The 27,842-nt window shown below is 35.3% G+C and overlaps 5 protein-coding genes across 6 annotated transcripts; 3 read left to right on the forward strand and 2 right to left on the reverse strand.

The window, feature by feature from the left end:
• Positions 1 to 1,733: 1,733 nt before the first annotated feature.
• Positions 1,734 to 4,274, forward strand: LOC120775035 (ATP-binding cassette sub-family B member 10, mitochondrial). Its single transcript, XM_040105001.1, has 7 exons — positions 1,734 to 2,049; positions 2,120 to 2,326; positions 2,391 to 2,593; positions 2,655 to 2,936; positions 2,995 to 3,513; positions 3,567 to 3,791; positions 3,849 to 4,274. The coding sequence occupies exons 1-7, from the start codon at positions 1,734 to 1,736 to the stop codon at positions 4,116 to 4,118; spliced, it is 2,022 nt and encodes a 673-aa protein (XP_039960935.1). The 3' UTR covers positions 4,119 to 4,274.
• A 164-nt stretch (positions 4,275 to 4,438) lies between these two features.
• LOC120775036 lies at positions 4,439 to 5,672 on the reverse strand. Of its 2 annotated transcripts, none has more exons than XM_040105003.1 (3): positions 5,396 to 5,672; positions 5,187 to 5,322; positions 4,439 to 5,133 (listed from the first exon to the last, which is right to left on the reverse strand). In XM_040105003.1, the coding sequence occupies exons 1-3, from the start codon at positions 5,529 to 5,531 to the stop codon at positions 4,626 to 4,628; spliced, it is 780 nt and encodes a 259-aa protein (XP_039960937.1). In that variant the 5' UTR covers positions 5,532 to 5,672; the 3' UTR covers positions 4,439 to 4,625. The 2 variants fall into 2 exon arrangements, with proteins under 2 accessions (XP_039960937.1, XP_039960936.1); XM_040105002.1 differs by having other exon boundaries at positions 5,184 to 5,322; positions 5,396 to 5,669.
• A 334-nt stretch (positions 5,673 to 6,006) lies between these two features.
• On the forward strand, positions 6,007 to 8,137 carry LOC120773454 (mitochondrial ribonuclease P catalytic subunit). The gene is made up of 4 exons (XM_040102347.1): positions 6,007 to 7,146; positions 7,217 to 7,353; positions 7,406 to 7,598; positions 7,933 to 8,137. Exons 1-4 carry the CDS (start codon positions 6,007 to 6,009, stop codon positions 8,065 to 8,067), a joined length of 1,605 nt encoding a protein of 534 aa, XP_039958281.1. The 3' UTR covers positions 8,068 to 8,137.
• LOC120773455 lies at positions 8,138 to 10,785 on the forward strand. The gene is made up of 2 exons (XM_040102348.1): positions 8,138 to 8,557; positions 10,177 to 10,785. Exons 1-2 carry the CDS (start codon positions 8,241 to 8,243, stop codon positions 10,760 to 10,762), a joined length of 903 nt encoding a protein of 300 aa, XP_039958282.1. The 5' UTR covers positions 8,138 to 8,240; the 3' UTR covers positions 10,763 to 10,785.
• LOC120773453 lies at positions 10,750 to 19,750 on the reverse strand. The gene is made up of 7 exons (XM_040102346.1): positions 19,249 to 19,750; positions 18,801 to 19,187; positions 16,238 to 18,724; positions 13,222 to 15,563; positions 11,955 to 12,069; positions 11,353 to 11,600; positions 10,750 to 11,283 (listed from the first exon to the last, which is right to left on the reverse strand). The coding sequence occupies exons 1-7, from the start codon at positions 19,567 to 19,569 to the stop codon at positions 10,839 to 10,841; spliced, it is 6,345 nt and encodes a 2,114-aa protein (XP_039958280.1). The 5' UTR covers positions 19,570 to 19,750; the 3' UTR covers positions 10,750 to 10,838.
• Positions 19,751 to 27,842: the final 8,092 nt, after the last annotated feature.

Raw genomic sequence — 27,842 nt, forward strand, 5'->3', positions numbered from 1 at the left:
ATATTGAATTATAAAAGAGCGTACATATATTAACAAAATATGTAAGTAAGTAATACGTAACCCTTAAAAACCAGAAAAATGTTCTTCGAATAACACATTTTAAAAGTTTTGTAAGAGATTTAGTAATTAAAAGTATACTGAATTCTCGAAGTGCTCCAAAATGAATGTGACATTTACAACTGTGAATAATCAAAAGTCGGGTAAACCAAGATAGTCATTATAATGAAAATAAAAATTATATTACGTTAATAAAAAATTCTGAAACACAGGAGACGACTTTGAGCTAAGTTTTGGTATGGAATATCAAAGAAAAATTCTTCTTGCAGCGCATTGTAAAACGTAAGCAAGCGCGGAACTTTTGTGTAATAAATGTTATATTTTCTTAACTTCGCGACATTCGAAATTTACAGTTAATGTTCCAAACTACAAAAATAACGATAATACTGCTCATATTTTAATTTAGACTTGTATATACCATACATACATACATATGTGTAATCATAAGTTAAGCTAATGAATAAATAACCTATACGGAACCTGCAAGAAGAATAATATTTATAAACATTACTTTACGTTACTGGAAAGATTTATGAAGCACATATATATACACACGTATAACCCAAGCCATTTTCAATATTTACCTTATATAAAGTTATGTATAAGAAGTATGTTTACATTTTTGTTCGTATTATAATATTATGTTGTATTTATAGTATAAAAGTTTAAGAATATAAAACTCAAATAATTATATACATAATTACATATTTATAATCGACTTCCCCATATACGCATATAATATTTAAGTAATGATGCATAAAATGAGATCATTAAAAATAAAGTTAAAATGTATAACAAAAATAATATTTATTTATTTTATTTTATACTGAAATTATTGAGGGAACACTTCTCCAGCCTGCTGAATGACAGTGAAAACATAACATAACAACCGCCCGCAAAGAAAATGGGTCTGGTAGTGAACGAGGGCAAGACGAAATATCTCCTGTAATCGAACAAACAGTCGTAGTACTCGCGACTTGGCTCCCACGTCACTGTTGACAGGCATAACTTCGAAGTCGTAGACTTATTAACCTAACAGTCATAACTACATAGTCGTATTTTCCATATTTCTTCCCCAAAACCATTTTAAAATAACTTACAAATGAAATTTTGGAAAAATTTCGTATCTGGAAGGTAGCCTCATATATTCTCGATTTCCTGTCGAGCTAGCCATACATACATACCTACTATACTATGTACATATGTATACGGAAAGAGAAGAAAGAATCTTTACTAATATATATATTTCCTAATTTTCTTTAAAGTATATTGCCTGGGTGTTTTTAGGATTTTAAATATTTTTTATTTTAAAACTTTAGGATTTAAATTGTTCTTGTTGCAACTTAAAACAATTGTTCAACCTGCAAGCTTCACCTTTCATTCATAGCATCGCGGACTAATGAATTTGTTTGTCAAACACAGAAAAGTATACTACATATCTAGGATTGACTATCTACACTAAATATGAACCAAGGACCTACAAATTTAGATAGATTGTTAACCAAATTATAATTATCGATTTATTCTTATCGATAAAAAGCACGCAAATACTTACTTTTGGCAATCTTGGTATTTTTCAAACAGCTGTTTTAGTCGTGAGATGTGTTTTTCGTACGTTGTTATGTATACCGCGCACAAATTTATATTTTTTTAAATTAAAATAAATACTTATTAAAATGATAATACGCTGTGCCTGTATAAAAGGCGCGCTTTCACGCCTTACAAGTCACAGTGGTTTCCGCCGACCGTTCGTGACCTTCAGACCAACAACCATTAGCAGAGGCTTTATCACAGTGCATGGCTTACGTTCAATACAAAAACAAATATTCGTGCCCACTGTGCGCGGTAATGTGTGTCTGCGAATAGCGCGATTTCGTGGTAATGTAAGCAATAATACACAGCAAGCTGAGAAAGTCACCAAAGTTAAATTACATAGAAAGGATGTAATACGACTTATAGGCTTAGCGAAGTCAGAAAAATTGATACTTATTGGTATGTCAAGATTTGCAATAAAAGTTCTTATGAAATGTAACAAGGGCTGTAAATATTTGAATATTTTTAGCGGCAATGGGTTGTTTGGTGATTTCTTCGGCTATAACAATGAGTGTACCATTCGCATTGGGAAAGATATTGGACATAATTTTTGATAAAAAAGGAACGCATACAGAGACCATGGAGAAACTGAAAGAATTTTCCATAATTCTGTTAGGCATCTTTGTGCTCGGTGGTTTAACCAACTATTTCCGGGTTTACCTCTTCAATAGTGCTTGTAAGCCTCTATGATTATATTTATTTATATTTCTCATCTAATTAAAATTTGCTGTCCGCTAAAGCTTTACGCATTGTGAAAGATTTGCGCTACAGAGTGTATCGGCGCATGCTTTTACAAGAAACGGGCTGGTTCGACACAAAAGGGACCGGAGAACTGCTGAATCGTTTAGTTAATGATACATATATGATAGGTAACTCATTAAGTCAAAATTTATCGGATGGCTTGCGCTCTACTGTCATGATTGTAGCGGGCACATCTATGATGGTACGCTCAAATATGTCAGTCAAGTTTGTCGATATTATTCATTTTATTTTCAAATAAGTAGATATATACATCACCCAGTCTGGCCCTAGTTAGCACATGTGTGGTACCATGCGTCGCTGGTATGGCTATTGTATACGGACGCTATGTTCGCAACATTACACGTAATCTTTTGGACAAATTTGCTAATATATCAAAATCTGTGGAAGAGCGTCTAGGCAATATAAAGACAGTAAAAGGATTTTGCAAAGAGCAGGAAGAGAGCAAAGCGTATGAAATGCTACTTAGTGATGCTTTAAATCTTGGTTATAAGGAAGTACAAGCACGATCACTATTCTTTGGTTTGGTAATCAGAAAAAAAATTATCAAAATATACATTATATACACTCAAATATTTCTTACAGACTGGTTTCTCCGGTAACGTGATAATAATTTCAGTACTATATTATGGTGGCACACTAGTTATTAGTGATGCACTCAGCATTGGCGCACTGACGTCTTTCATACTGTATGCTGCCTATTCTGCAATATCCATTAACGGGCTCTCCAATTTTTACACGGAGTTAAACAAAGGTGTAGGGGCAGCTCAGCGTGTCTGGGAAATACTTGATCGTCAATATTCAATCCCATTACATACAGGTTTCGTACCGAAAATTCCTCCGCGTGGAGAAATTAAGTTTGAGAATGTATTATTCAGTTTTCCATCTCGTGTGGAGAGCATCATTTTGAACAACTTCAATCTCACGCTCCTGCCAGGCGAGACAACTGCTGTGGTGGGGCGTAGTGGTTCAGGGAAAACCACTATATCTACATTGTTGTTGCGTCTATATGATCCGTTACAAGGGCGAGTACTGTTGGATGGTATTGATCTAAAAGAATTAAATCCAATTTGGCTACGTAGTCATATTGGTGCAGTAAATCAGGTAGGCGTGTTAACTAATCAGATTTAAAGGTGTTTAGCTTGAACTAACTGTAGGAACCAACGTTGTTTTCTGGAACAATACGTGATAATATACTGTACGGCCTTAATCCCGGCACGAAAGTGAACGAAGAAGCATTTGCAGATGCCATTCGCAAAGCACATGTTGACGAATTCGCCTCACAACTACCGAATGGTCTGAATACGCTTGTTGGGCAACGCGGAATGATGCTAAGTGGCGGGCAAAGACAACGTGTAGCGATAGCAAGAGCGCTTTTAAAGGTAATATAATTGTACAATACATCTTGAGAAAATTTATAAAATAAATATTCTATACAGAATCCAGCGATATTGATATTGGACGAAGCAACTAGCGCTCTGGATTCTGTATCAGAAGAATTAGTTCAAAACGCCATTGAGCAAGTATCCAAAGGACGAACAGTACTTACAATTGCGCATAGGTTAAGCACTATACGCAACGCTGATAAAATAGCAGTTTTAGAAAACGGCAGTGTAGTAGAGCAAGGACGCTATGAAGAGCTGATAACAAGTGAAGCTGGTACATTCAGAGAATTAGTACGAAAGCAAGCTTTTATGGTGAATTCTTAACAGCTTGGGTTTCCTTTTGCCATAAATGATTTTAATGAACCGATTTAATGTTATCTATGTTAGTGCAATATGACTATATTGATATGTTTAAATTATTGTAAATATGTATGGTTTTATGAATACATAAGGGTAGCAGATTGTACAGTTACAGGATAATCTTTTTGCTGTTATTTAGCTATATAAAAGTCATTAGGATTTTTTTCGAAAATAAATATTTCTATAAAAACGATGAAAAGGTCTATGTTACATTTAAACTTTTATTTATTACCTGTGTTTCAATATTATAGGGATTTTTTAGGAGCTCCCAATAAAAAAAAGAATTCAAAAAGCATTAGGAACATATTGTTTATTTCATTTTTTAATAACGTTTCTCCCTACATAATATTTCGAAATGGCGAGTAATATGACATTAAAATTAGATATAAGTTCAATCTTCAGAATCTATAATACAGACCAACATGGAACTTAAATTGAATATTTATTAATACAGAAAAACTCACAAAGCGGTTACGTTTGTCTCGTTTTACTTAAAACCATAATTAAAATATCAGCCTTAATATTATCTTGTTCTTTCTCTGGTAATTTAGAAAGATAGGTATTTAGTAATCCAAAAAAATCTTCATGTTTCCTTTTCTTTCTGTCATTAATACTACATTTAATGTACTCATTCAGAGTACCAACCAACATATCAAACTTTGCTTCAGCGTCTCTTGTACGAGTTCTTGAGCGTATTGATTTTTTGAAAGATTGACTGATGGATGGTTCATTAATTGGCGTTTCAATCAGCGCTTCAATATGTGGTAAATTCGGCTGAGTTTGAACCTCAACAGCTGCAAAATCTTCAAGTTCGAAATCTAAGCTCTCTTCACATGATCTTTTTAGAGAAGAATTAGAGATTTCCTCATCAAAATCATTGTTGCTGTTGCTGCACAAACTCTCATCGTGATTTTCTTCCTTCTTTGTTTGTAATATGTCCTGGGAGTTTTGTTCCAAAGATAATTTCAATTTTTTTCGTCTGGAATAATATGCTTTACAAAAATGTTATGATTAATATTAACCACTAACCGTGTATCAATGAAATCCCTGAGAAACTCTAAACCATCCATAAATTTCCACATGCTGTGCTGATTTCGTTCAACATAGTTTTTATTTTCTCTTACAAAACGATCACGAAGTGATCTCCAGCGGGATTGGCATCTTTCAACTATGCAATAAAAATATAAGTTAACTAGTGTGCGCCTCAAAGTCACATACTTATTTAAGAAACGTTAACTTACCGGGCTCACCTGTTTCAGCTGAAACATTGTTCCAACATCTTTTAATAATTTGTTGAGTTTTGTCCGATGTTTTGTTGTTTTTATCATACAAACATGGATATTTCCGCACAGCGTTTATTAAATTCTCTTCAAACATTATAGCTACTTAATCGGTATACTTGAGCACCCTAAATCGAATGTTTAAACAATATTTAACTAAATCATATTCTAATTAATTATGAAGAGAATAATGTTGTTTAACAATAAGAAGCCGAAACAAAATAAAAATAATAGTCAAAAGCATTCCCAGCTGTTAGTATCACTAGAGATGTGCTTTCAGTTTATAATATAAGAGGCGGCATTTCTGTAACCCTTCGTATAATTGAGACAATGATTTTTAAAGTTTTTTTCAGTAAACTGTATACAATTGAAATTATTTTGTAGTCATTGAAAATATGAAATGACAAACCCGATTCAAGAGGTTCAAGCTCTAGTACTTTAACAATTCGTTTGGTAATTAGTTTAACATTTTCCTAGTGGGTTATTACCATCCTTTGCAGATCAGCTGATAAATGCATATTACATTCTGTTTATTCGTTTTGCCCCACCAATCCAACTAACATTTGAACAAAATGTTATGTTTAAATATATTTCTCCAAAGTAAAAAGCTATATCCGTTCTTCTCGTCTCTTCAATTACTAAACCCATTAACAAGGAAGTCCAGCAATTACAAACGCTCACAGCTTAGTGTGCCACATACGGATCGTTTGATAACCATAAAAAAAGAATTATTTGAGAAAAGAACCGAGTTAAGTGAAAATGAGTGGCAAGATTTGCGAAATAATTTGATTTCTGATTACAAACACATTAGTAATAGTAATGTTGATGCTATAATACTTGGTTTATGTGGCAGCGTGGAGCAACTTCCTCTGGCTAAGAATTATGTGCATTATTTGCGCGAATGTGGGTTCGAACCTAACTTAGCATCAATTGGACGTCTATTGCGTATTTACAACACAAGTTACCATAAAAAAGGTGGACACGATGCTTCACTTACGCCAGAAGAGCAACAGGATATTTTAGACTTATATGCTAAATTACGTGAACGTCATGAAATTCTAGACGCCACGACATGTGAGAACTTAATATATGGTTTGGTATGTACAAAAGAATGGCGCACGGGTATAGAATTGCTAACTATGACAAAACTCACCAGTACACCAAGTATCGGCGCTTATACAGAACTCACAGTAAAAGCTTTTACTGAAGGTGAAATAAACATTGGTTGGAACTTGCTCGATGAAACCGTGGCACAGGGCAAAGAACCTAAATGCGAAACTTATAAAGCATATTTACGGTACATAGCGCGCCAACCACTTACTCTACAGTGCAATCTGGAAACATTATTTGCATATTGGGAAAAATATGAATTGATTATAACAGCAAATGTAGCAGAATTTATAACCGAAATACTAAATAATAATTTACATAATGTCCAGTCATCTCTAACAGACGCACAAGGCAAATGTGTACAATGCAAATTACAGATGCGGACTATTACTATAAGTGACGCAGAGTTTGCTAAATTGAGTAATTCCTTTTTGAATAAGGTACTCATACGTAACGATGTATTCCAGAAATCAACGCCGGAGGAGGTGGAACAATTCAAGCGTTATGTAAATAAAACAGCTCCATATGATTGCGTTATTGACGGTCTTAATGTGGCCTACTCTATGGGCGCTAAAAAATCGCCTAAAATGCTGGCTTCATTGGTATATTCTTTTTAATGTTTAATAATTTTGAATATTTTCCTATTTCCATATCTATTACGTCCATATTTAGCTTGCAAATGTAGTGAAGCATTTTAAAACACAAGGCAAACACGTACTTGTTCTTGGACGCAAGCATATGAATAGCTGGCCGAAAGATTCCATGTTTTATATACGGAAAAATGCTAGTATGTTCTTGACAAATAATCTGTAAGTGGTTTTATTTGTATAATCATTTGAAATAATTATGTTTAAATTTCAGTTCGCAAGATGATCCTTTTCTGCTGTATGCCACATTGAAAAGTGGTCAATCAACTGACTTCTTCTCACGTGATTTGATGCGTTCACATGCATTTTTGTTGGGAAACGAGTTGCGTGCCATATTTCGGCACTGGCAACAAATACATCAGTACTCGTTAATTACGCAAACGGACAATGGAAGGATAATTGTAAAGGTAGTGTATTTTTAAGTAAACTTTTCAATTATCAATTACACTAGTTTACAGACATTTTGCAACTGTGAAGTTTGAGGCTCTTTCTTGCTAATTTTGGATTGCTAAAACCGAAAATAATAGGAAAATTTACATAAGATATAGAATTTTTTGTGTTGTGGTGTAGTCACGTGGTACAAAGAACAAACTACGACATTTTATTAAAATACCAAAAATAGCTGTACGTGATTGAAACCTTTTTAACTATAATTTGACCTCTTAGCACATCAGTCGCAAACTTTTCCTTCAGACTTGTTTAGGAGAGTTATTATTTTTAATTTATTCTGTCTTTACGCAGGAACCAACACGTCACCTGCTTTGCACACACAAAATACAGGATACTTGGCATGTGCCATATAAACAAAGCTACACCCCAAATCCTGCCGAATTATTTGAAGTACCTGAAAGTTGGCTGTGCATAAAATTTAAATGAATTGTCGATTTTTTTTAAACATATTTTGACTATTGGTAAAGTTTGTGTAAATATAAACTGTGTTAAAAAATTTTGTATAATTCATTACATTTTTAAAATTTTATGTTCTAATATTTTGGCGTCTTAAACTTTTTAAATAAGGCTAAATTAATAGTAAAAACAAAAACATTGCAATGGCTTCCGAAGGAATCGATGATTGGGATGCGCCCTTACCTTCTTCATCTACCATTGAACCTGAAGAAGAGGAGATAATATTGGAGGACAAAAAAAAGGAACTGAAAAATATGGAAAAGCTAAAAATTTATGTGGCACGCATGGCGTATAAGCCAGCGCCGCCACCTTGCGTTAGACCTCGTACCGATCAAATAGCAGGTCCACAAAAACGCAGCATCGTCGACAGTTATCTTGAGCATGGCAAAGTTTTAACGCCTAAAGAACGACGTCAGCGTGTCAAAAGACTGGCTCGCAAATATAATGCGATATCAACTGAGTAAGTGGAAAATTCATTTACTTCCTACATTTTCGCTTAAGAATAAATTCATAAAGCATTTCATATAGATGCTCCGTTATGTAAATAAACAGTTGGAGTAATATTTGCAGTTATTATTTAGACGCAAAATATGTTTACTCCAATGAGAGTGATAAGTCTTCGCTGGTGAGCCTATGAGTGCGCGTCAAATAAAAGTATAATTTTAGTTTTGGTTCATTTCTTTCAAGTTAAAACTGAATTTTACTACAGACTTAATAAATTTGTATTTATTAAGGGAATTTTTGTTATGGTGAAAATATTTTTGTTCTGTTCTTATTAAAAAATGCGAAAAACTGAAGAGAATCGGATCTTAATTGACGGGAAAAGGGGTGAAGCGTATCAAAAAATATATGAAAAGTATTCCATTTCGAAAGATCTTTTAATACTTCAAGAGAAGGAAGACATGCAAAACTCAATACGGTGGAGGTCCAAAGTCCAAAATTTCTATACACGCTGAGCGACCTGTACGAAGAAAAGCACCTGAAAACCCTGAAATTTTATGGCGGGAGTTGATCAAAAGTTTTGGTTTGGATATTTCTATTATTACAATGCAAATCGAATCACGAATATCTGGTTTTAAAAACTATGTCGCAAAAACACGACGTATGTTTTCCATTCGAGTGGGAAAAATAGGACTAGAGTTTGCAAAACAATATCTAAATATGCCAACTACATTTTGAGATAAAGTAATTTGATCCGAGGAATTTAAATTCGAGCTAATGAGTTAAAAAAACACGTAAGCGAGTGTGGTGTAAACCTTCAGATCGCTTAAAATCACAGTGCATACAATCATCAGTGAAGCATGGAGGATGTTCACTCATTTTTGAGTGCTATGTTGACATTCTTAGCGAACGAATTACGGGTGCTATGTTGACATTCTTAGCGAACATTTTAAAATAAATGCGGAAAAAATGAACTTGGAGTCGTGTAGCTTCCAATAAGATAACGACCCCCAACGCACATCTTGAAGAAAGCTTAATCGAAAAACTGGCCTGGCCAGCTCTGTCACCGGATTTAAATCCAATTCAGCATTTATGGTTAATTTTTGATACCAAATACCAAAAAGCAGCCGTACAAACTTGGAATAATTTTTCTTAGAGACAATTTGACATTATTCCAATGAAAATATTAGAAAGTTTGGTTCGAGGCATGCCAAAACGTCTTCGTGCAGTAATTCAAAATAAATAGGGCTATTGCCTTAAAAGTACTAAATTTACTTTAAAACCAAGCGTTTTGTATTTTTTCAAAATTTATACTTTCAATTGAACATTTTTGTTTAAAAGTTCTTTTTTTTAAGTGGAACAAAATGTTTTCTATTCCGTGAAAAAGATATATTCTTTAGTAATTTGTTTTTTAAATACCTACAAGTATGTAAATGTAATATTAATGTATGAATTATTAATTTTTTATTTTAATAAAACTGCATTGAAACAACGTCTGTGAAATTTATACTTTCATTTGATGCCTAGTGTAGTTTTGGTGCAAACGCCGTTAACGTTTTTTCTTGTTTTTTTCAACCAATTTAAATATTTTATAAAATAGTATAAAGATTTTATTAAATACATGTTTTTCACTTTTAGACAATTAGAACAAATTATAAAGAGTCAAAAAAGCAAAGAACGCAGACGTGAAGATCTTTACAAACGCAAACAAGAACTTTACTATGAGATGCTCACCAAACTGGAGCGTCAGTGTCGCACGCAGTATCTCAATGTCTTGATTAAGAAGTTTTCGAACTTCATAGCGAAACTCGCTACCACAATGCAAATACCGCCACAATTGGTTGAGCCATATTCACGTATGCAACGTGGCATATTCTGCAACATTCTACTGGCGATCGGAGTACAACCTACCAATCAGAATGCTATTTATTACACCACGCCCGAAGCGATGGAATACGAAGTATGCCACAAGTTGGCACATGCTTTGCTCAGTCTTATCATTAAAGCGCTCGATTCAGCGTCCACTAAAAATCCAGATGAAATTGTACCTCAAGAGGCAGACTTTGAAATGGACCGCTATATTAAGGACCGTTTAATGTGCGCTGCCGAAAAGAAAATATTAAGCACACGCAATCAAGCTCACCAGAAACAGTTGAATTCCTCAAACTCATTGGCAGCTATGCTGAAGAAATGTGAAAATTTCAGTGTAAAAACGTGCATATAGTAAAAAATTTATTAATTGTAATACAAAAATAGTTACAATATGATTGCTGTGAACAAATAAAACAATTTCTATACTTTCAAGCACTTAAAGCCGAATTAAACTCTGCAATTTTCCTCATAACGAATTTCTCCTTCGCAGCTATTTCTTCTTTAATAAGTGCGCGCAAATTTTGCAGGTTCGGCATCGTTTCACAGTCGCGCACATTCAGTAATGACTGAAATATTGTATCCCACAACGTGCGATTAATATAACGGGGCACATGTGTTTTATGCATCCATATACCATTAGGGCGTTGCGCAATGTCCATGAATTTACCGAAGAGTAAAACATGTATGACACCTGCCAAACCGTATAAGTCCAGTTGATACGTCCAAGGGCGTCCTTCACGCATCTCGACACACTTGAAAGCGTTTTCATTGTGCACATAATTAAACGTTTGGCCGGATTTGAATAATTTCATATCAATTGATACACCAAAATCTATTAGCTGCAAGGCGTATTGCGTACTGTTATAATCCAAGCTGCAAGTGTAAAGCATAGAAAACATTTTAGAAACCATACCTTGCAAGCGGTCGCATTGTTGTACTTACTTCTTCATTAAAATAAAATTATCAGCTTTAATGTCTGCATGTATAATATTAATGGCGTGCAAATGATCAATGATGCTCAGCAGCTCACAAGTTAATATCATCACTACATACTCATCGACATTTCTTAATGTATGTTTTTTCACCTTATTGCATACAGTTATTAGCGAGCCATGAACAGAAAACGGTGATATCAGGATACTGGCATTATTGCCAATCAGCGCATAATCGATGCTCATAAAAGCCGAAACCTAAAAAGTGAGAAAATATGAATGTTTAGACACATTTAACAGAAAAAATTATGAAGTCAAAAGTTTCGTAAAAAAAAGAGGAAGGTAAAGGGGAGCAGGAAGTTAGGGGTTTCCAGATTTGTATTTGAACGGTATTGCAATTTTAATAATCGCCCTTTTCCCTTTGGCCGACCCCGTCGAAACAGCACGTTTCCTGGGCCTCCCGCTAGATGACGTCGATGACAACACAGATAACCCTTACCATCCTAACGGGGACTGATAACCGTTAAAACAACAACATTAATTTGGTAATGTCTATATACTCTACAACAGCTACGACACTATTACGACTATAAATTTTTAGTTTACATTTACCAAATCTTCCGAATTTAAACGACTATGCACTTCCAAGCATATGTAGTATTCCCAAAAATTCGGTGGACGTTCCTGTTTGAGCGCATACTTCTTGCCAGTCTTATTATGTGTTCCACTATAAAAAAAAGAAGAAAACACAAATAAATAAATACAAAATCATAAAAAAGTTAACTATAATATCCTTTACAAATAACAAAGTTATCGTACAAGAACTTTATTTTCTTCTTTTGTTTGTTTGCATGGCAGCTATATTCTATAATGGTCCGATTTAAACAACCGTTGTACTCTTGCAACAATAATCTATGCAAAATTTCGTGAAGGCACTTTGTAAAATATAAAAGCTTTCCATACAAGAACTTTATTTAAGATGTTTGTTTGTATGGCAGCTATAAATTAAAAAAGTCCGATAGTGCCTGGAGAATAATCCATGACAAATTTCATGAATATATCTCTTGAAATAGAATAGTTTTCATACAACTTGATTTTCACCGATCAGTTCATATTGCAGGAGTGTGCCGATATCAGTGAATCTGACAAATGTGCAGCTTCTTGGGGAGAAAGGGATGTGGAAGACAGACGAACAGATTTAGCGAATTATATTATATATGTACAGTCATGGACGGAGAAATAGCACACTTTGAGAATGTAAAACCCTTGCAAAGGATCACCCTCGCTTTTTCTAATGATGGCTGTATCGACAAGTTCCGTTGTTTTACGCCCAGGAGCTTTGTGGATTATTTTACTTTTGAGCAAATTTGTATCTCTTTTAACAAAATTGATGGCGTTGTATACCATTTTCCTCGAACAACTCATAATTTCGGCAATCTGAGTTGGACAACTCATAATTTCGGCAATCTGAGTTGGACTTTTGCCTTTTTGTAAGGACCAAATATTATTATCCTTTTTTCCAGAGAACAATGCATATTTCTGCCCATTTTGAAAATATGTTAATAATTTTTATAGTTATAGTTAAAACAGCGTATTTTTTTGCACGATTGCTAATTAATAATGAGTATTTGTACAAATAATTAAAAGTGCGCTATTTCATTGTCCAACCAAACTTCGTTACTCTCCGAGTAAAACGAGTAACAACAAAATAGTAGGCATGATAACGGCATACGCTTACCGTTATAAGTTGTGGAAGTCATGTCATACATAAACGTGGAAAATTGTTAAGATTCACTTACTTGATAAAACTGAAAACTTACTATTTGAATAACTTATTTTGAAAGTGTGCTATTTTTCCAAATGAATCGGATGTACTTACCAATACACAGCGCCGTATGCGCCCTCTCCGATTAACTTTAAAACATCAAATTCAACATCGTTAACCTTGATTTTAGCGCCGTAATTTAGACGTGACACGTGACCAACTAGCATACAACTTGGCAATTCTTCAATATAATTACTGAACTCAATTTGCTCCAAGAAGGCACTTTGCAAATAGCCATTAAAAGGATTAACTTGGGGATCAACGTTCACGTTGTCTATAATTTGATTGGTGACATTTAGATCTACTTCCCGATGAACATATATATTCTGTGATGGTGTTTTGGGGGAGGGCGAACTTTCAGTCCATATGTGTTGTTGTATTTTCGGCGTTTTCGGCGTATGCTTAAAATATATGCTCATTTCGGCATCGCCGTCCTGGACAATGTCCTGATCACTGGTATCAGGTATATCTATATGCTCAATTGGTTGTTTAATTTCTGATACAGTATGACTTATCGGTTGTGGAATTTTACTTTCACGTTGTAGCTTCATAGCTGATGGCTGTTTCGGTACAGCACCTGTCGATGATGCTGGTGTATGCTCTTGTGCCAAACTTGGTGGCAACAAAACGTTTGGCAACGTTGACGGCAACACGTTTATCGTTTTTGGCGGCGTTTTTAAGATATCCCGTTGCTGTATCCCGATTTTACAAGTTTCATCTTTCTCCTGCTTTATGTGTAGCGTCTGCTCTTTTATTGGTGATGGCACCTGCAAGGCATTCACTTCAATTTGTGGCAAGAGTGTGGAGTTCTTAATCATACTGATATTTGTGGAGAACATAGCAGTCTCTGCATTCAATTCAAAAGACTTTTCAGTTGACAAGCGTTCAGTTGGCGGCGCTTGGGCTAGACTGACCCTCGATTTCTCAAGAAAATGTAATTTATTCGAATTTTGTACAGGGTTATTCGATTCTTTGCTAAGACTGTTATTAATTGGATTTGAATGTATAGATTCATTAAATTTTCTTGAATCGTTCAGAAATGTTAAGCGTGTAGTGGTTTTCTTACTACTTATTGGCTCGGCGGGAGGGCAGCGAAATCCGGAGAAGTCTTTCATGAAGGAATTCAGAAACATGAGCGGTTGTGCTGGTGCAGCCGGTTTTACGTCTGTATAAAGTTGCTCAAATTGTTCTTGTGCACGCTTGGTAGCGCTTTCAATCGGCGGCTTCGAAACAACTGAAAATTCCTTCGGATGAAGCTCATTCGTTTGTGTTGCAGGAATAGCATTTGGATTTTGGTATACCTCATCAGCAATTGTTTGATTTGAACATATCTTACTTTTCATTTTGTTTTCAACGGGTTGTGACTCGAGCACAATTGAAAAATCATTTAAATAAGAACAGCCTAAAGTCGGTTGAATGTTTTCATCTATATGTTGTGACATATCGACTTTGCTAGTTACTGGTTTAGTTGTTGTTAACGTAGAACGAGATATGTGCTGTTCAAGCTTTCTTTCTTGAACAACCGGTTGCGATTCCATAATTACAGAAAAATCTTTTAAACTATAATTGGCGATTTCAAGCTTTTTAGCATCCATTTCATGGCTTTGTTCGTTCGTTTTATGTTTGTTATCAGAAGCCATGGGTTGTTGGCGTTCCCGTTGAACTTCGACTGGTTGCGATTCCGAAACCACAGAAAAATCTTTTAAATAAGAATTTCCAAGATCGAATTTAGCTTTATTCTCATCGTTTCTTGTAGGCGCTAAATTTCTTGATTCACTTTTAGGCTTCAAATCAGTTGTAGCAACTATATTTGTTGTAGACTGCTTTTGTAGAAATTCGTTTTCTTTAACTGTTGGTTTAGACTCCATTACAGCAGAGAAGTCTTTTAGCAACGAATTACAAAAGTTTCCTTGATCCTTTTTCTGTGTTTCCATGACTTTATTTTTCGAGCCAGATCTGAGCCAGTTGTTATCACTTTGTACAGGTTGAGAGTCCATAATTTCGGAGAAATCATTTAAATAGGAATCGCTCAAATCTGATTTAGCTTGTTGTTCATTCGAATCGCTACATTTAGCGACATTTTGTGCTTTTGTATTAACTGCTGTTTCGGTCACCGTTCTAGTATTAGATACATCATTCTTTTTTCCTTCGCATTTGGCAGGAATGACCGCAGATTGTGGTTGGGTCTCTTCAATATAGGAAAATTCCGACAAAAAGGAATCACGCGCGATTACCCTCTGCACCGTTGGTTGTGTGATGACTTTTTGTGAAGTTAAAGGTTTTGTCGATGAGAACAGTACTTGGGGCTTTGTAGACGTTACTTTGTCAACTTCATCCTCAAATAGTGCTGGTCCTTTGAAAGCCGCTGCATTAACTTTCGTCGTTGTTGTGATGGCCTATTATATGAATTAGAGTATACAAAAAAATTTGGATAATTATTGTTGCAAATTGAAATAGTCAATATTGTTAACGCATTTAGAAACAAATATGCATAAACTCGTAAAAAAAAAAAAATAAAACAAAAAAACTTCGGCAGCTCTGAAGATATAGTATTCTTCACAGGAAAATTTTTACAGGATAATATAAAAAAAAAATCTTTACCTCGATTTTGATCAATCAGTTTGTGCGCTATAGGTGTCCCATCTGAACTATTTTACTTATACAATTTTCAAATTTCATTTAAACACCTTGTGAAATAAAAAAATTATCCATGCAGGGACATGATCACCTTGTATGACAGCTATGTATCTATGTACTTATATGCTACAGTTGTTCGATTTAAATTATTTTACCGGAGTACTGATCGGAATAATTTGTTCGGAGTTTATAGCGTTGTCTTGAACTATAAAGTATGCTAAATTTCGTGAAGAAGTTGTCAAATAAGAAATTTTGCCATACAAGCACCTGATTTGAATCAGTCAATTCGTATGGCACCTACATATATGATTGACGAGAAAATAATGTGTGCAAAATTTCAGATCGATATCTCTGACATTTCCTTCTGTGTGCTACAAACTTCGTGGCAACCTTTATCCTGTTTAGGGTATAAAAATTAAAAAAAACTACATACCTGTTTTTGTGTTGAACCCTGCGCCTTCAGCTGTACTGCATCTGGAGTATTGATATCACAATGTCGTTTAGCCGATGACAACAACGGCGTCCGTGCCTCCATGCACTCCTTAAAAGCCGAAACTTCATATCTTGGATGTAATATGCTCTTACCGGGTGGGGTTTGACCAAAAAACTCAAAAGAATCTTCCAAATTCGAACTGAGATTTTTGACTGGTGCTGAAAGCGTAATTTTCGGCATTGTGTCGGTTTTTTCTGCCTCAAACTGTACTAAGCCGGGTGTTGCGATTGGCATTTTGGGTATGGTTTCTGTCTTATCTTCTTGAAATTTTACAATAGAACGTGAATGCAATAGCATTTTCGGCATTGTCTCAGTCTTGTCCTCTTGGAAACGAACGCTGCGTATGGCATAGCCAGCCGCTGTATCCTCGCGTTCGTCAATACGCGTAAAATTCCCAGCTTGTTTTACCTTAATCGCTTCAGTGGGTTCATCTTCGAATATTGAAAAGTTTAATGCTGGCGCTAACGCTGTAGACGCAACTAGCGCATCAGACCCCGTCTGCAAACGCATATAAGCTGGTGTAGCTGGTTCGACATTGGCAATTTGTGGGATAACATTTGATTTATTTATGGACAATTCATGCGTGCCAACCGTTATTGGATTTTTCACTTCTGGCATTGTCTGACCATGCAAATTAATATTTTCTAATGATACCATTACCTCAGCTGGTATAGTGGACGATTCACGCGACTGTTCTTCTACTGGCTCTAATTCCGCAACAGGCATTAATAGCCGCGTTCCCATCTCACGCTCGCCTTCACCGTCAGATGTGCTGTTGGAAGACTTTGTTGTCGTGCCACCAGTCGTACATGTACCCTGGGTGGTACCATGCTCGGAAGTTTCTAAAATAGTGGACAATTGCTTCACTGTCAAAGGAGAGTATTCAACTGCGGCTTTTAGGGGTTCTACATGTTCATCTGCAATGGCTTCAGGTGTTGGATTACTTTCTGGGCTATTTGAAAATTCGGGAGGTTTCGGTACACTCTTCAAAATAGATCCAAATTGTCTTGGCGCAACTTTCTGTGCCATCTTAGGCGTACTAACCGACTGAGATTTTAAAAATACGTTGAATATTTGCGTAGAACAAGTTTCTTCCGGATCAAATATAGCGCCCCCTACAGCCCCTTCAGTGCTAGGTGTATATGATTGAACCTCACTCATAGAAGGTTCAGTATAAATTTCGAAACCTAGTTTATTTTCTACGGCGGTTTTTGTTATTCCTACAACAGACGTGGATATTGTTGGTAAAGCAGGTGTTTTAAACTTGAAATCGGAATTAACTGTTGAAGGATTTTGTCCTTTGCAAACTGAATTAACTTTATTAATAGCATCAGCTGGAGAAGTGCTTGTAGCTGTGCTAATTGTATCTTCGAAAATTTCGAACGGTAGTCCTGTTTTTGTTGATGGTGGCGCGGTGAGCTTATTAGATTCATTCGAAGTTTCGGGAACATTTGTTATTTTCAGAGACTCTTTATGGAGTATATCTTCAACCGCAATATCTTCTTTAGATTCCATGGGAACGATGGAAGGTCTTGGCAAAATCGATTTGCGTAAAGGAAAAAAGCTTTTGCGCCTCTGTAGCCGTTCATTAATGCCGCATGCAGTCTCATCCATATCGGCTGCCATTAATATTGTATCATGTCGACGCAGACGTTTTGCCATTAACTCTTCGACTTGGTATTCAACCTTTTCGGAAGAATCATATAACTCCCTAAAGCACACCATTAATCCTTTCCTATTTTCTGGTTCGAAGTATGCGTCTACTTCTGTCAATCGTTGTGGCCTGGATGTTTTCGCAAAATTAGGATACTGTCTTACATTTCTATTAACATCGTAGCTGCACCAATAAGTGTCTCGTTTTGCTGTAAAATTATTTGAAATACCACGTTTTTTAAACCAACGGTACGCTCGATACTCTTCTGGCTGAAATTCTATATTTGGTCTTGGGTACATAAAACATTTGTTATACTGTGGGAAAGTTCGAGGATCCGGCTCATTTTCGATCGTTACTGGTGTAAGCCATTCCTTTTGTGGTAAATTTCTGTTCTTAAAATCTTTCGGATATTTAAAGGGCTTTTCATAATTTCTCTCTCCGTCCGTAATGGGTGGTGCTAGAGGTTTTTTAACATAATCCTCTTCCATCTCAGTATCCTCGTGAATACTGAAACCCAAATCAGTATTCCTATCCTTTTTACAAAAGAGTTTGCCAGACAGTTTCTTATCATGTGCTTTATTCCATGGTCCTGGCTCTTTAAGATTTTCTTGGTTTCGTGCTGCATCAATAATTGAACGCACAACTGATTTAGGAACTTCAGATGCACTTTCTTGTTCAACTACTGTTGCTGTTAGTTGTGAATTAGGATTGACATTTTCATCTTGAAAAACTTGTACGCGCGTGTTTTCTTGTTTTGAAGAACTAGCGCTAGTCTATAATAAAAATTTGCAAATTTCATAAATAAAAATATATATGTATAATCAATTTAATTGATAATTTTTCTTTTACCTGTACCGTACCCGGTGCATAACTCTTCACTGCAGATCCCGTGCGTACACTACCGACAGTTGCTTTACGCCTATGACCTCGTAAAGACGTTAAAGCTAAACGTCTTTCCTCGAACTGACGTTTTGTGCTTTCTTTTACCTCGTCGTCATCTTGATACATTAAACGTTGTGCAACGGAGAAGCCAAAATGTTGGTGCGCTTCTTGCAATTCATCGAAAGGCTGTGCCCGACATGCAATGCCTCTACGAAATATTTCGTCTGCCTTGCGTGTATTACCACATAAATCATAATGGTACGCCCAACAAATATAGAAATCAGCAATCATTGTACCAATTCCAGCATTGAATAACTGTTGATAGCATTCCATCGGATGCTGATGACTATCAATCTGTGAGTAATTATTTTAGGTATATGTTCATTTAGTTACAAATCAGAACAAAAGTACTTACGAATTTCATATACAATTTAATCATTCGTCTATCTTGGAAATAGCGTTCCTCATTTTCAAACTGAGATAAGCATTTTGTTAGCACTTCTTCTAAACCAGATTCTTTCCCACCCGAAGGAAAACTTTGCTCTATCCAGCTAATATATGCATACCAGGGTTCGAGGGGATCATTACCACTATATTCTCGAATGACTTGTTCTAACTCTCGCCGTCGAGCCAATAACTCTTGTGGCGACTCAACACGCAAAGAAGCATGTAAAATACTGGCATTGCGTCCAGCCGCCAATGGTTGTATATTTTCTTTGGCATCCTCAAAATCCATTATAAAGCGAAGTTATTATTTGTAGTAATTTTATAACTAGAAATTCCAATCCATAAAACTTCAGCTTTCTCAGTAAAATCTAACTAAACACAGAAGAACGTCACTTACGAAATTAAATGAAGGAATTAAATTTTTCTAAGCCGTTAGCCGTTAGCATAAAATAACTTCAAAAGGCGCAAATAAATAATTTAGAATTGTGAGCTGCAAAGTTGGCTGTGCTCAAAATCCCTTATAACACACAGTTCACAATAGAGTAAATCATTGTACTATGGAGTAAATTGCACATACCGCAATATTTGTGTATTAAAGCGCCCATACACGAGCACACAAGTGCGTTCGATCGGTATGTGAGCGCTTGCGGTTTATCGTGTATGGGCTTGTTCGCGTACCGATCCATGTTCGCGAAAATGTTTGATTTTTTACGATCGGTGCGCGAACATGTTTATCGTGTATGGCGTTGTCGGCGCACAAAATCTCATTTCTCTCGTGTCGCCGAACAGTGAAGATCGCGGACAATGGCAAGTGTTAAGGGGAGAGCCTGCTTTCGAGGCTTCAAAAAATCGATTTTTTTGAGGATTTTTTTTGGGAGGGAAAGAAATAATTGATTGAAGCGAAATTTCTAGGCTTTATAGTTATATATTTGAACATCTTTCACAAATTTTTTGGATACGAAATCTTTGATATTCTGCCTTTGGGAAGCAATTACTCGATGCATCTCACATTTACATTTTTCGGACGGCGGGCAGGATGCAGGTCGCAATTTCTATCGGAAACAAAAAATTCAAAGAGGTTCATATTTTTTATTAATTTATCTTCTAGTTAAACTAAGAAAATTCCAAAAAAATGTGTAAAATTTAAAATTTTATTAAAAATTGAATAAATAGTTGCTTCTGATCAAAAGAATTTTACTTTATGCTGTTTAAAAATATGTTAAAACTTGACTTTTCTTAATATTTTTTAGTTTAAATATAAGATAATTTTATGTCAATGATAATAAACTTTGCCCTAATTCCATACGACTTTTAGTTTTTTTCCTATCCTGCCCGTCAATTAAGAATAATCGTAAAAATTAAAAACCGAGAAATCACGCTTCAAAGTTTTCGCTTTTTGCCTAAACGCTCATACATATACATATTTAGTGTAAGAAAAATAAAAGTTGGAATAACTTATTAACGAAATACAATGAAATAGATAAAAATGCTACATTAGAAATAAATTCCAAGAAATGTTCCGCTTGCCTGTCGCACATGTTAACTCTGTGAAGAACGAACGCAAAATGGATTTGTGTGTCGTGTATGGGCAAACGAATTCATACCGATCGAACGCACTTGTGTGCTCGTGTATGAGCACTATTATCTAATGTCAATATAGGTATTATGAATGATTTTAACAATTTAATTTTAAACTATAAGTTAACGGATTTTCAATAAGTAAAAAATATGCAAAGCTTGTTAGGCATAAATATATATTTCACTTATATAACTGTCTGCTACGCTATCAAATAGTAAAAAAAAATATGGTATTATTACCGTAAAAGTGTAGCAACAATAATACTGTAGCATAATATTAAGCGTAAGATATAACCTACCATAAATGTAAATACGGTATAATGTATTACCTGAATTTAAAACTATCCGTGCGATTCTGTACTGTGATACAGTCATACGTCTCTAAATTTGAGATTTTAATAGTGGAATACATACTCTAATACCATGTTCAGACCGAAAATTTAAAAGATTAGATAATATTTAAGCATTTCATAACCCAACAGTGTTCTCACTGCCGTTAGAAAGATCAAAAAACAACTGTTATTGTCATTCAAGAATTCACATTGCTTAATATTTATCAAAAGAAAAGATTGTCATATAGTATTTTGAAATAAAAAGACGACTTTTTTTAATATTTTCCATATAATAGAAATAATGGATGCATTATTTCATTTGCTAAGTCGATTTTCAGATGAAATTAGATTTATTGCTTTAAAAAAAATTTATTTACATTTTTTTCCCTTTGTAGTGTCTAAATCAGCTGTGATAATGTAACAGATTTCCAGTGCTGACAAGTACATAGATTGCGCAAAATCAGAGTCGCACAGAGAGATTTAGCGTGGATCAGTTTCAAATCATTTCAATGAGGTGATTTGGAACTGTCATTTTTGTATGGCGAAATCTTGATAAATTTTTAAGATTAGTGGGATAATCCATTCAACAGCCGAAATCGTGTGATTAAGTGTCGGTCTGAACATGGTATAAGGAATCTCTAAACCGGACGAAGGAGTATAGACTTGAGCTTAACATTGCAGTCGACGGCGTCAAAATTCCGACTGTCAATAATCCTTAGATTTTAGGTGTAACATTCGACAGTCTATGCTCCTTCTCTCCTCATACGACCGCGATTATCGCCAAAGTACAGAGCCGCAACAAAATCCTCAAGTCGCTAGCCGGCAGCACATGGGGAAAAGACAAAGAAACGTTGTTGGCAACATACAAGGCTATCGGCCGGCCGGTCCTCAACTACGCAGCGCCCATATGGTCGCCTGGATGCAGTGGCACGCAGATGTGGAAACTACAGACCTGCCAAAATACTGCACTCCAGACCACTACAGGATGTCTTTTGATGTCTCCCATCGAACACCTCCACAGTGAGACGCTTATGCTCCCAGTTAAGGAGCATAATGAACTCCTCTCCAAGCAGTTCCTGCTGGGATGTTTTCGCAGAAATCACCCCTGCTGCCATCTGCTTGGAGCGGAACCGCCTCCTAGGAGCATCAAAAGGTCATTCCTGGATTACGTCGACGACGTCGTACAGTACGCCGACCGGACTTCGGACGCAACTAACTATAGGCAGGTACTGACCGCTATTCACAGCGGAGACATCAACACCTTCACCGACTCCCTTCCCGTGAATGGCGTTCTTGGAGTCAAACCACCACCCATCGCAGACGAAGAGCTCCAGTTGCCGCGAGAAACGCGTGTGACCCTTGCGCAACTTCGTTCTGGATACTGTAGCAGGTTAAACTCCAACTTATCCAGAATAGACCCTGACATACCCTACGTATGTCCTGCATGCAACGAGTCTCCGCATGACACTGACCACCTCTTTGCATGCCCCATAAACCCCACCCATCTAACACCCTCCTCCGTTTGGTCCGACCCCGTCGAAACAGCACGTTTCTTGGGCCTACCGTTAGATGACATCGACGACAACACAAATGACATTTACCATCCCAACGGGGATTGAATTTCCGTTAAAACAACAACAACAATCTCTAGTCACTATTTGAGACATTTTGTCTCAATTTGTGACTATTTACTATTCACAAAACAGACTCTAACGTTAGTCTCAAAATATTGACTCAAATTTGAGACCTGATTGTTAGATGATCGCAAAACTAAAAAGAATCCTTGTCTGCCTTTTGAATAAACTGAATAGAGATCATCACAGATATTAATCGATTGTCGTTTTTTATATTTTGTAAGCAACTCAAACACGAAAGGGTTAAAAATAAATCAATTTTACATAAATTTAGTAAATATTATGAAACAAAGTCAACATATATTTTTTTTATAAATAATTATGTTTTATTATGCGATACATAATTATGTTTTTTACAATGCGCACTAGGGTATAGTGAACTGACTTGTGATACGGTATGCATACAAGTATATATCCCGCTTATAAGAAAACACCATAACGGGGCATCTCGACAGGATAAAATCTATGTCTTGCGAACTGTCAAATCTATTGCTATTGCCATTGCCAAATCTGTATGTGGGCATTTGTTATCAAAATAAATCTTTTCGCAAAAAGGCGTAGGGTAGGTAGGTTCGAGCTGATGTAGCGCATGCTTTGAGCTCTTGAAAAATTTATTTTATCATTTGCGAAGGTAGCATTTGGGTAGGTAGCTGATGTAGCGCATGTTTTGAGCCCTTGAACTGTTTAAATCTTTTATGTGGAAAATAAAAAAAGGATAAAGATCCTTTTGTTTACAAATGTATTTCTGGGAAAAATGAAATAATAACAAAGGATAAAGATCCTTTTTTTTTACAAATGTATATTTCTGGGAAAAATAAGATAATAAGAAAAAGATCCGTTTTTACAAAACGTATTTCAGGCTAAAGCTTATGGCACAATAACTGTCAAATCTATTACCATTGCCGTTGCCAAATTTGTATGTGGGCATTTGTTGTCATAACATAATCATTTGCGAAAAGGCGTCGGGTAGGTAGGTTCGAGCTGATGTAGCGCATGTTTTGAGCTCTTCAACTGTTTAAATTTTTATATGGATGAAAAAAAATTTACGTGGAAAATAAAAAAAGGAGAAATATACTTTTTTCTACAAAGCTATTTCTTGAAAAATAAAAGGATGTCATATTTTCGGACTATAATAATTGTAGTAAATTTTATATACCAATTAAAATAATAAATTTAATATGAGCAATGATATCTTGATTTATGCTGGTATAAGTTTATTAAATTTGAGATTTTGCTCATCCGCCTATCCATTCTGTGTAATTTTTCTGCAAATTAACAATAACTAAATATTTATTTTTTGGAAAAATGTATTAAATTATTTTGAAATTGTACTTTATTTTTATAATTTAACACAACCGTCTTAATACTCGCTCTGCTAAACTTAATATTACCGAAATGAATTTTTGAAATTTGAAATGGAATCTATTAATGGCCACGTCCATCAATTGTGGATAAAGAGCCCGAAGAAAGAAATGCTGTGATTAATTGTGAACTTTTTTAAAATATTGTTTACTAAATCGCCGTTTTCAAAATCGTTTATCATTTTTTGTTTATAAACATGGCAACTCTGTGTGTGTTAGCATGGTTTTTTTTCGCTCGTGATATTTTATTATTATTAAAATAATTTTTGTAAATTAATTAACTCTGACTGACTAAATTAATAGAGTAAAATATCGTGTTGTGTATACATACAATTTTTAATCAATCTGATTATCAACATGCCACCTAAAAAGTTAATTGTACAGCGTGTAAAATAATAACTGTCGCACTAAAACAACGGTGCATATTTCTTTACAATAACATCACCACATAATTTTTTTTATCCCGTTACATCGCCTACTTATGGAACATCATTAGCTATTATTTATTCCACATTTCATTTGATAGTAAAATTTTGAGCGGTATGGATGTGAAACGTGAACTAGTTTTAGAACTTCATTTGCAAGGCAAGAAAACTTCTGAAATTGTTAAGTCCCTGAAAAGACATAATGTGAACAGAAGATTTGTTCAGCGGACAGTAGCAAGATTTGTCGAAATCGGAACTGTGCAAATAAAGAAAAAAACTGGACGAAAGCGATCAGTCAGAACAAAGGAAACGATCAAAGCTGTGAGTGAGCAGATCCGAAGAAATTGCTCCGTTTCGGTACGGAAACTCGGGAAAAGATTTAAAATGAGTCACCAGTCCGCTCATTTAATAATTAAAGAAGACCTTAAGCTTAAAGCTTATAAGAAAAAAAGAATTCGTGGGCTTACGGATATGCAGAAGAAAAAGCGAAGGGAGAGATGCAAAATGCTACAAAGGAGGCACGCAGAGTCAGAAATTATCTTTTCTGACGAAAAGCTGTTTTTATTACAGCAACCCCATAACCCTCAAAATGATCGAGTGTATGCAGCTAAGATGTCCGATATTCCTAGAGCTAAAAAAAAGTGTAGAACGTTTCCAAAATGTTTCTTCGGTGATGGTATGGGGCGCGATTTGCAAAAGTGGCAAACTTCCACTGCTTTTTATTGATAAAGGCGTCAAAATAAATGCAGAATATTATTCGAATAACGTCCTAATAGAGCATTTGAAGCCTCACGCAATGGAGATGTTTGGGAATAGGCCATTCTGTTTTCAGCAAGATTCTGCTCCTGCACACAAAGCGAAAACTGTGCAAAGCTGGTGTCGTGCAAATTTTCCCAGTTTCATATCAGCAGAAGAATGGCCTCCGTCTTCTCCGGACTTAAACCCACTGGATTATTGCATATGGGGATATATGCTTAGCAAACTGGGGGATTTAAGTCGCATGACTTTGGATAAATTCAAAAACCATTTGACAAAAATATGGAACGAAATACCAAATGAAGTCGTTCGTGCCGCTTGCGAAAGTTTTTCTAAACGTTTAAAGGAAGTACAAAAAATCAAAGGGGAAAGAATTGAAATTGATGCATAAAATAAATATATATAATATTTGTATTTATAAAATAATTACTATTTAATTTGAATATAACTATTAATCCTGTTATTAAAAAAAAGAGGTGCGACAGTTATTATTTTACACGCTGTAAACAACACATGTGGTAGCTGTTCTGAAAACGTGAGAAAAAACACCAAAGGATTGAGATGGGTTAAAATTTAGAATAGCATCCCCGGATTTCGGGGATAAAATGGATATCACTGGAAAGGTGACGTTCTCCAGATCCCGAAAATATATATATATAGTTGCCGCTGACTTATAGTTTTAAAGATATTTGCATTTAAAGTTGAAAAATTGACAACTTTTACATTGGTAATTTGTATATTGTGAACAACTTTTTCACTTATATTATGCACTTTTCACTTACTAGCACTTCACTATAACGTTTCTGTATATTAATTTTTTTAATATTTGTTGTAAATAAAGCTTTATTTTAATTATTTTATTTTAGTTACAATTCTCTGCATTTGCACAATAAGAAAAGGGTTGCCATGGTTATTTTTTCTCCGCGCCGCGTCCAAAAAAAAGTAACCATGGCAACCCTTTTCTTATTGTGCAAATGCAGAGAATTGTTACTAAAATAAAATTATTAAAATAAAGCTTTATTTACAACAAATATTAAAAAAATTAATATACAGAATTTTGAAGCGCGGCGTGGAAAAAAATAACCATGGCAACCCTTTTCTTATTCTGCAAATGCAGAGAATTGTAACTAAAATAAAATAAAGCTTTAATTACAACAAATATTAAAAAAATTAATATACAGAAACGTTGTAGTGAAGTGTTAGTAAGTGAAAAGTGCATAATATGAGTGAAAAGTTATTCACAATATACAAATTATCAATGTAAAAGTTGTCAATTTTTCAATTTTAAATGCAAATATCTTTAAAACTATAAGTCAGCGGCAACTATATATATATATTTTCGTGATCTGGAGAACGTCACCTTTCCAGTGGTACCCATTTTATTCCCGAAATCCGGGGATGCTATTCTAAATCCCAGCCTTGAGATGCTCTCTGTGCCAGAAGTGGTTTCATTCCAGATGTCTGAACCTCAGTAATGCTGAATTTGACGCAATAGCAACAAACATCAACGTAAATCGTATCTTATGGAGGTGTCTGGAATGCAATGATTTGGAGGTTAGTGTAAGACATTCTGATGACTCGGAGGATGAAAGTGAGAATGACAACGGTGATATACTTGAAAAAGTCCTAAATAAACAATTTGAAGAATTTTCCAAAAAATTTAATGACAATCTTGAAAACTTTAAATCATCTATTAGTGAAAGTATCACCGGGTTAAAAAAAGAAGTTAAAGCGCTCGCCAAGCAACATGCCATCACCGATAAAAAATGCACGAGTCTGAGTGACCGTATCACAACTATTGAAAAGAATTTATGCTCCTACAAAATCTCATCATCATCACCATCTTCTCCTGAAGACATCATAAAAGAAATTAATGATCGTAAGAAGCGTGAGTCAAACGTCATCGCTCTTGGAATTTCAGAGTCAACCAAAGCTACTGGCATCGACCGACTGGAAGATGATAAAGTATCACTCTCATCTGTATTATCGGATGAATTATCTGCTAAATTAACTGGATTCAAAATCCGAAGACTTGGACGTCAGACACCTAACCGTACACGTCCTCTGCTTATAGAGACCCAGTCAGTTGCTGATGCCAGAGAAATCTTTAAACTAAACCAGAGTGAGAGCTCTCAGGTTAGATTCAAACCAGACCTAACCCCTGCACAACAGACTCACCTTAATGATTTACGCTCTAAATTAAACACTCTCAACAAGAATGGTGACACAAGTAAAACCATCAAGTATATCCATGGCATACCGCAGATAGTTAACAAAAATTTTCGCCCGCTCAGTGAAAAGGAAGAAACCCGAAGCTCTTCAAATGTATCGGGTGATTTTTTAAGAGCTTGATAACTTTTTTTAAAAAAAAAACGCATAAAATTTGCAAAATCTCATCGGTTCTTTATTTGAAACGTTAGATTGGTTCATGACATTTACTTTTTTGAAGATAATTTCATTTAAATGTTGACCGCTG

Source organism: Bactrocera tryoni, chromosome 4, assembly GCF_016617805.1.
Source record: "Bactrocera tryoni isolate S06 chromosome 4, CSIRO_BtryS06_freeze2, whole genome shotgun sequence".
In the NCBI taxonomy this organism is placed as follows: Eukaryota; Metazoa; Arthropoda; class Insecta; order Diptera; family Tephritidae; genus Bactrocera; species Bactrocera tryoni.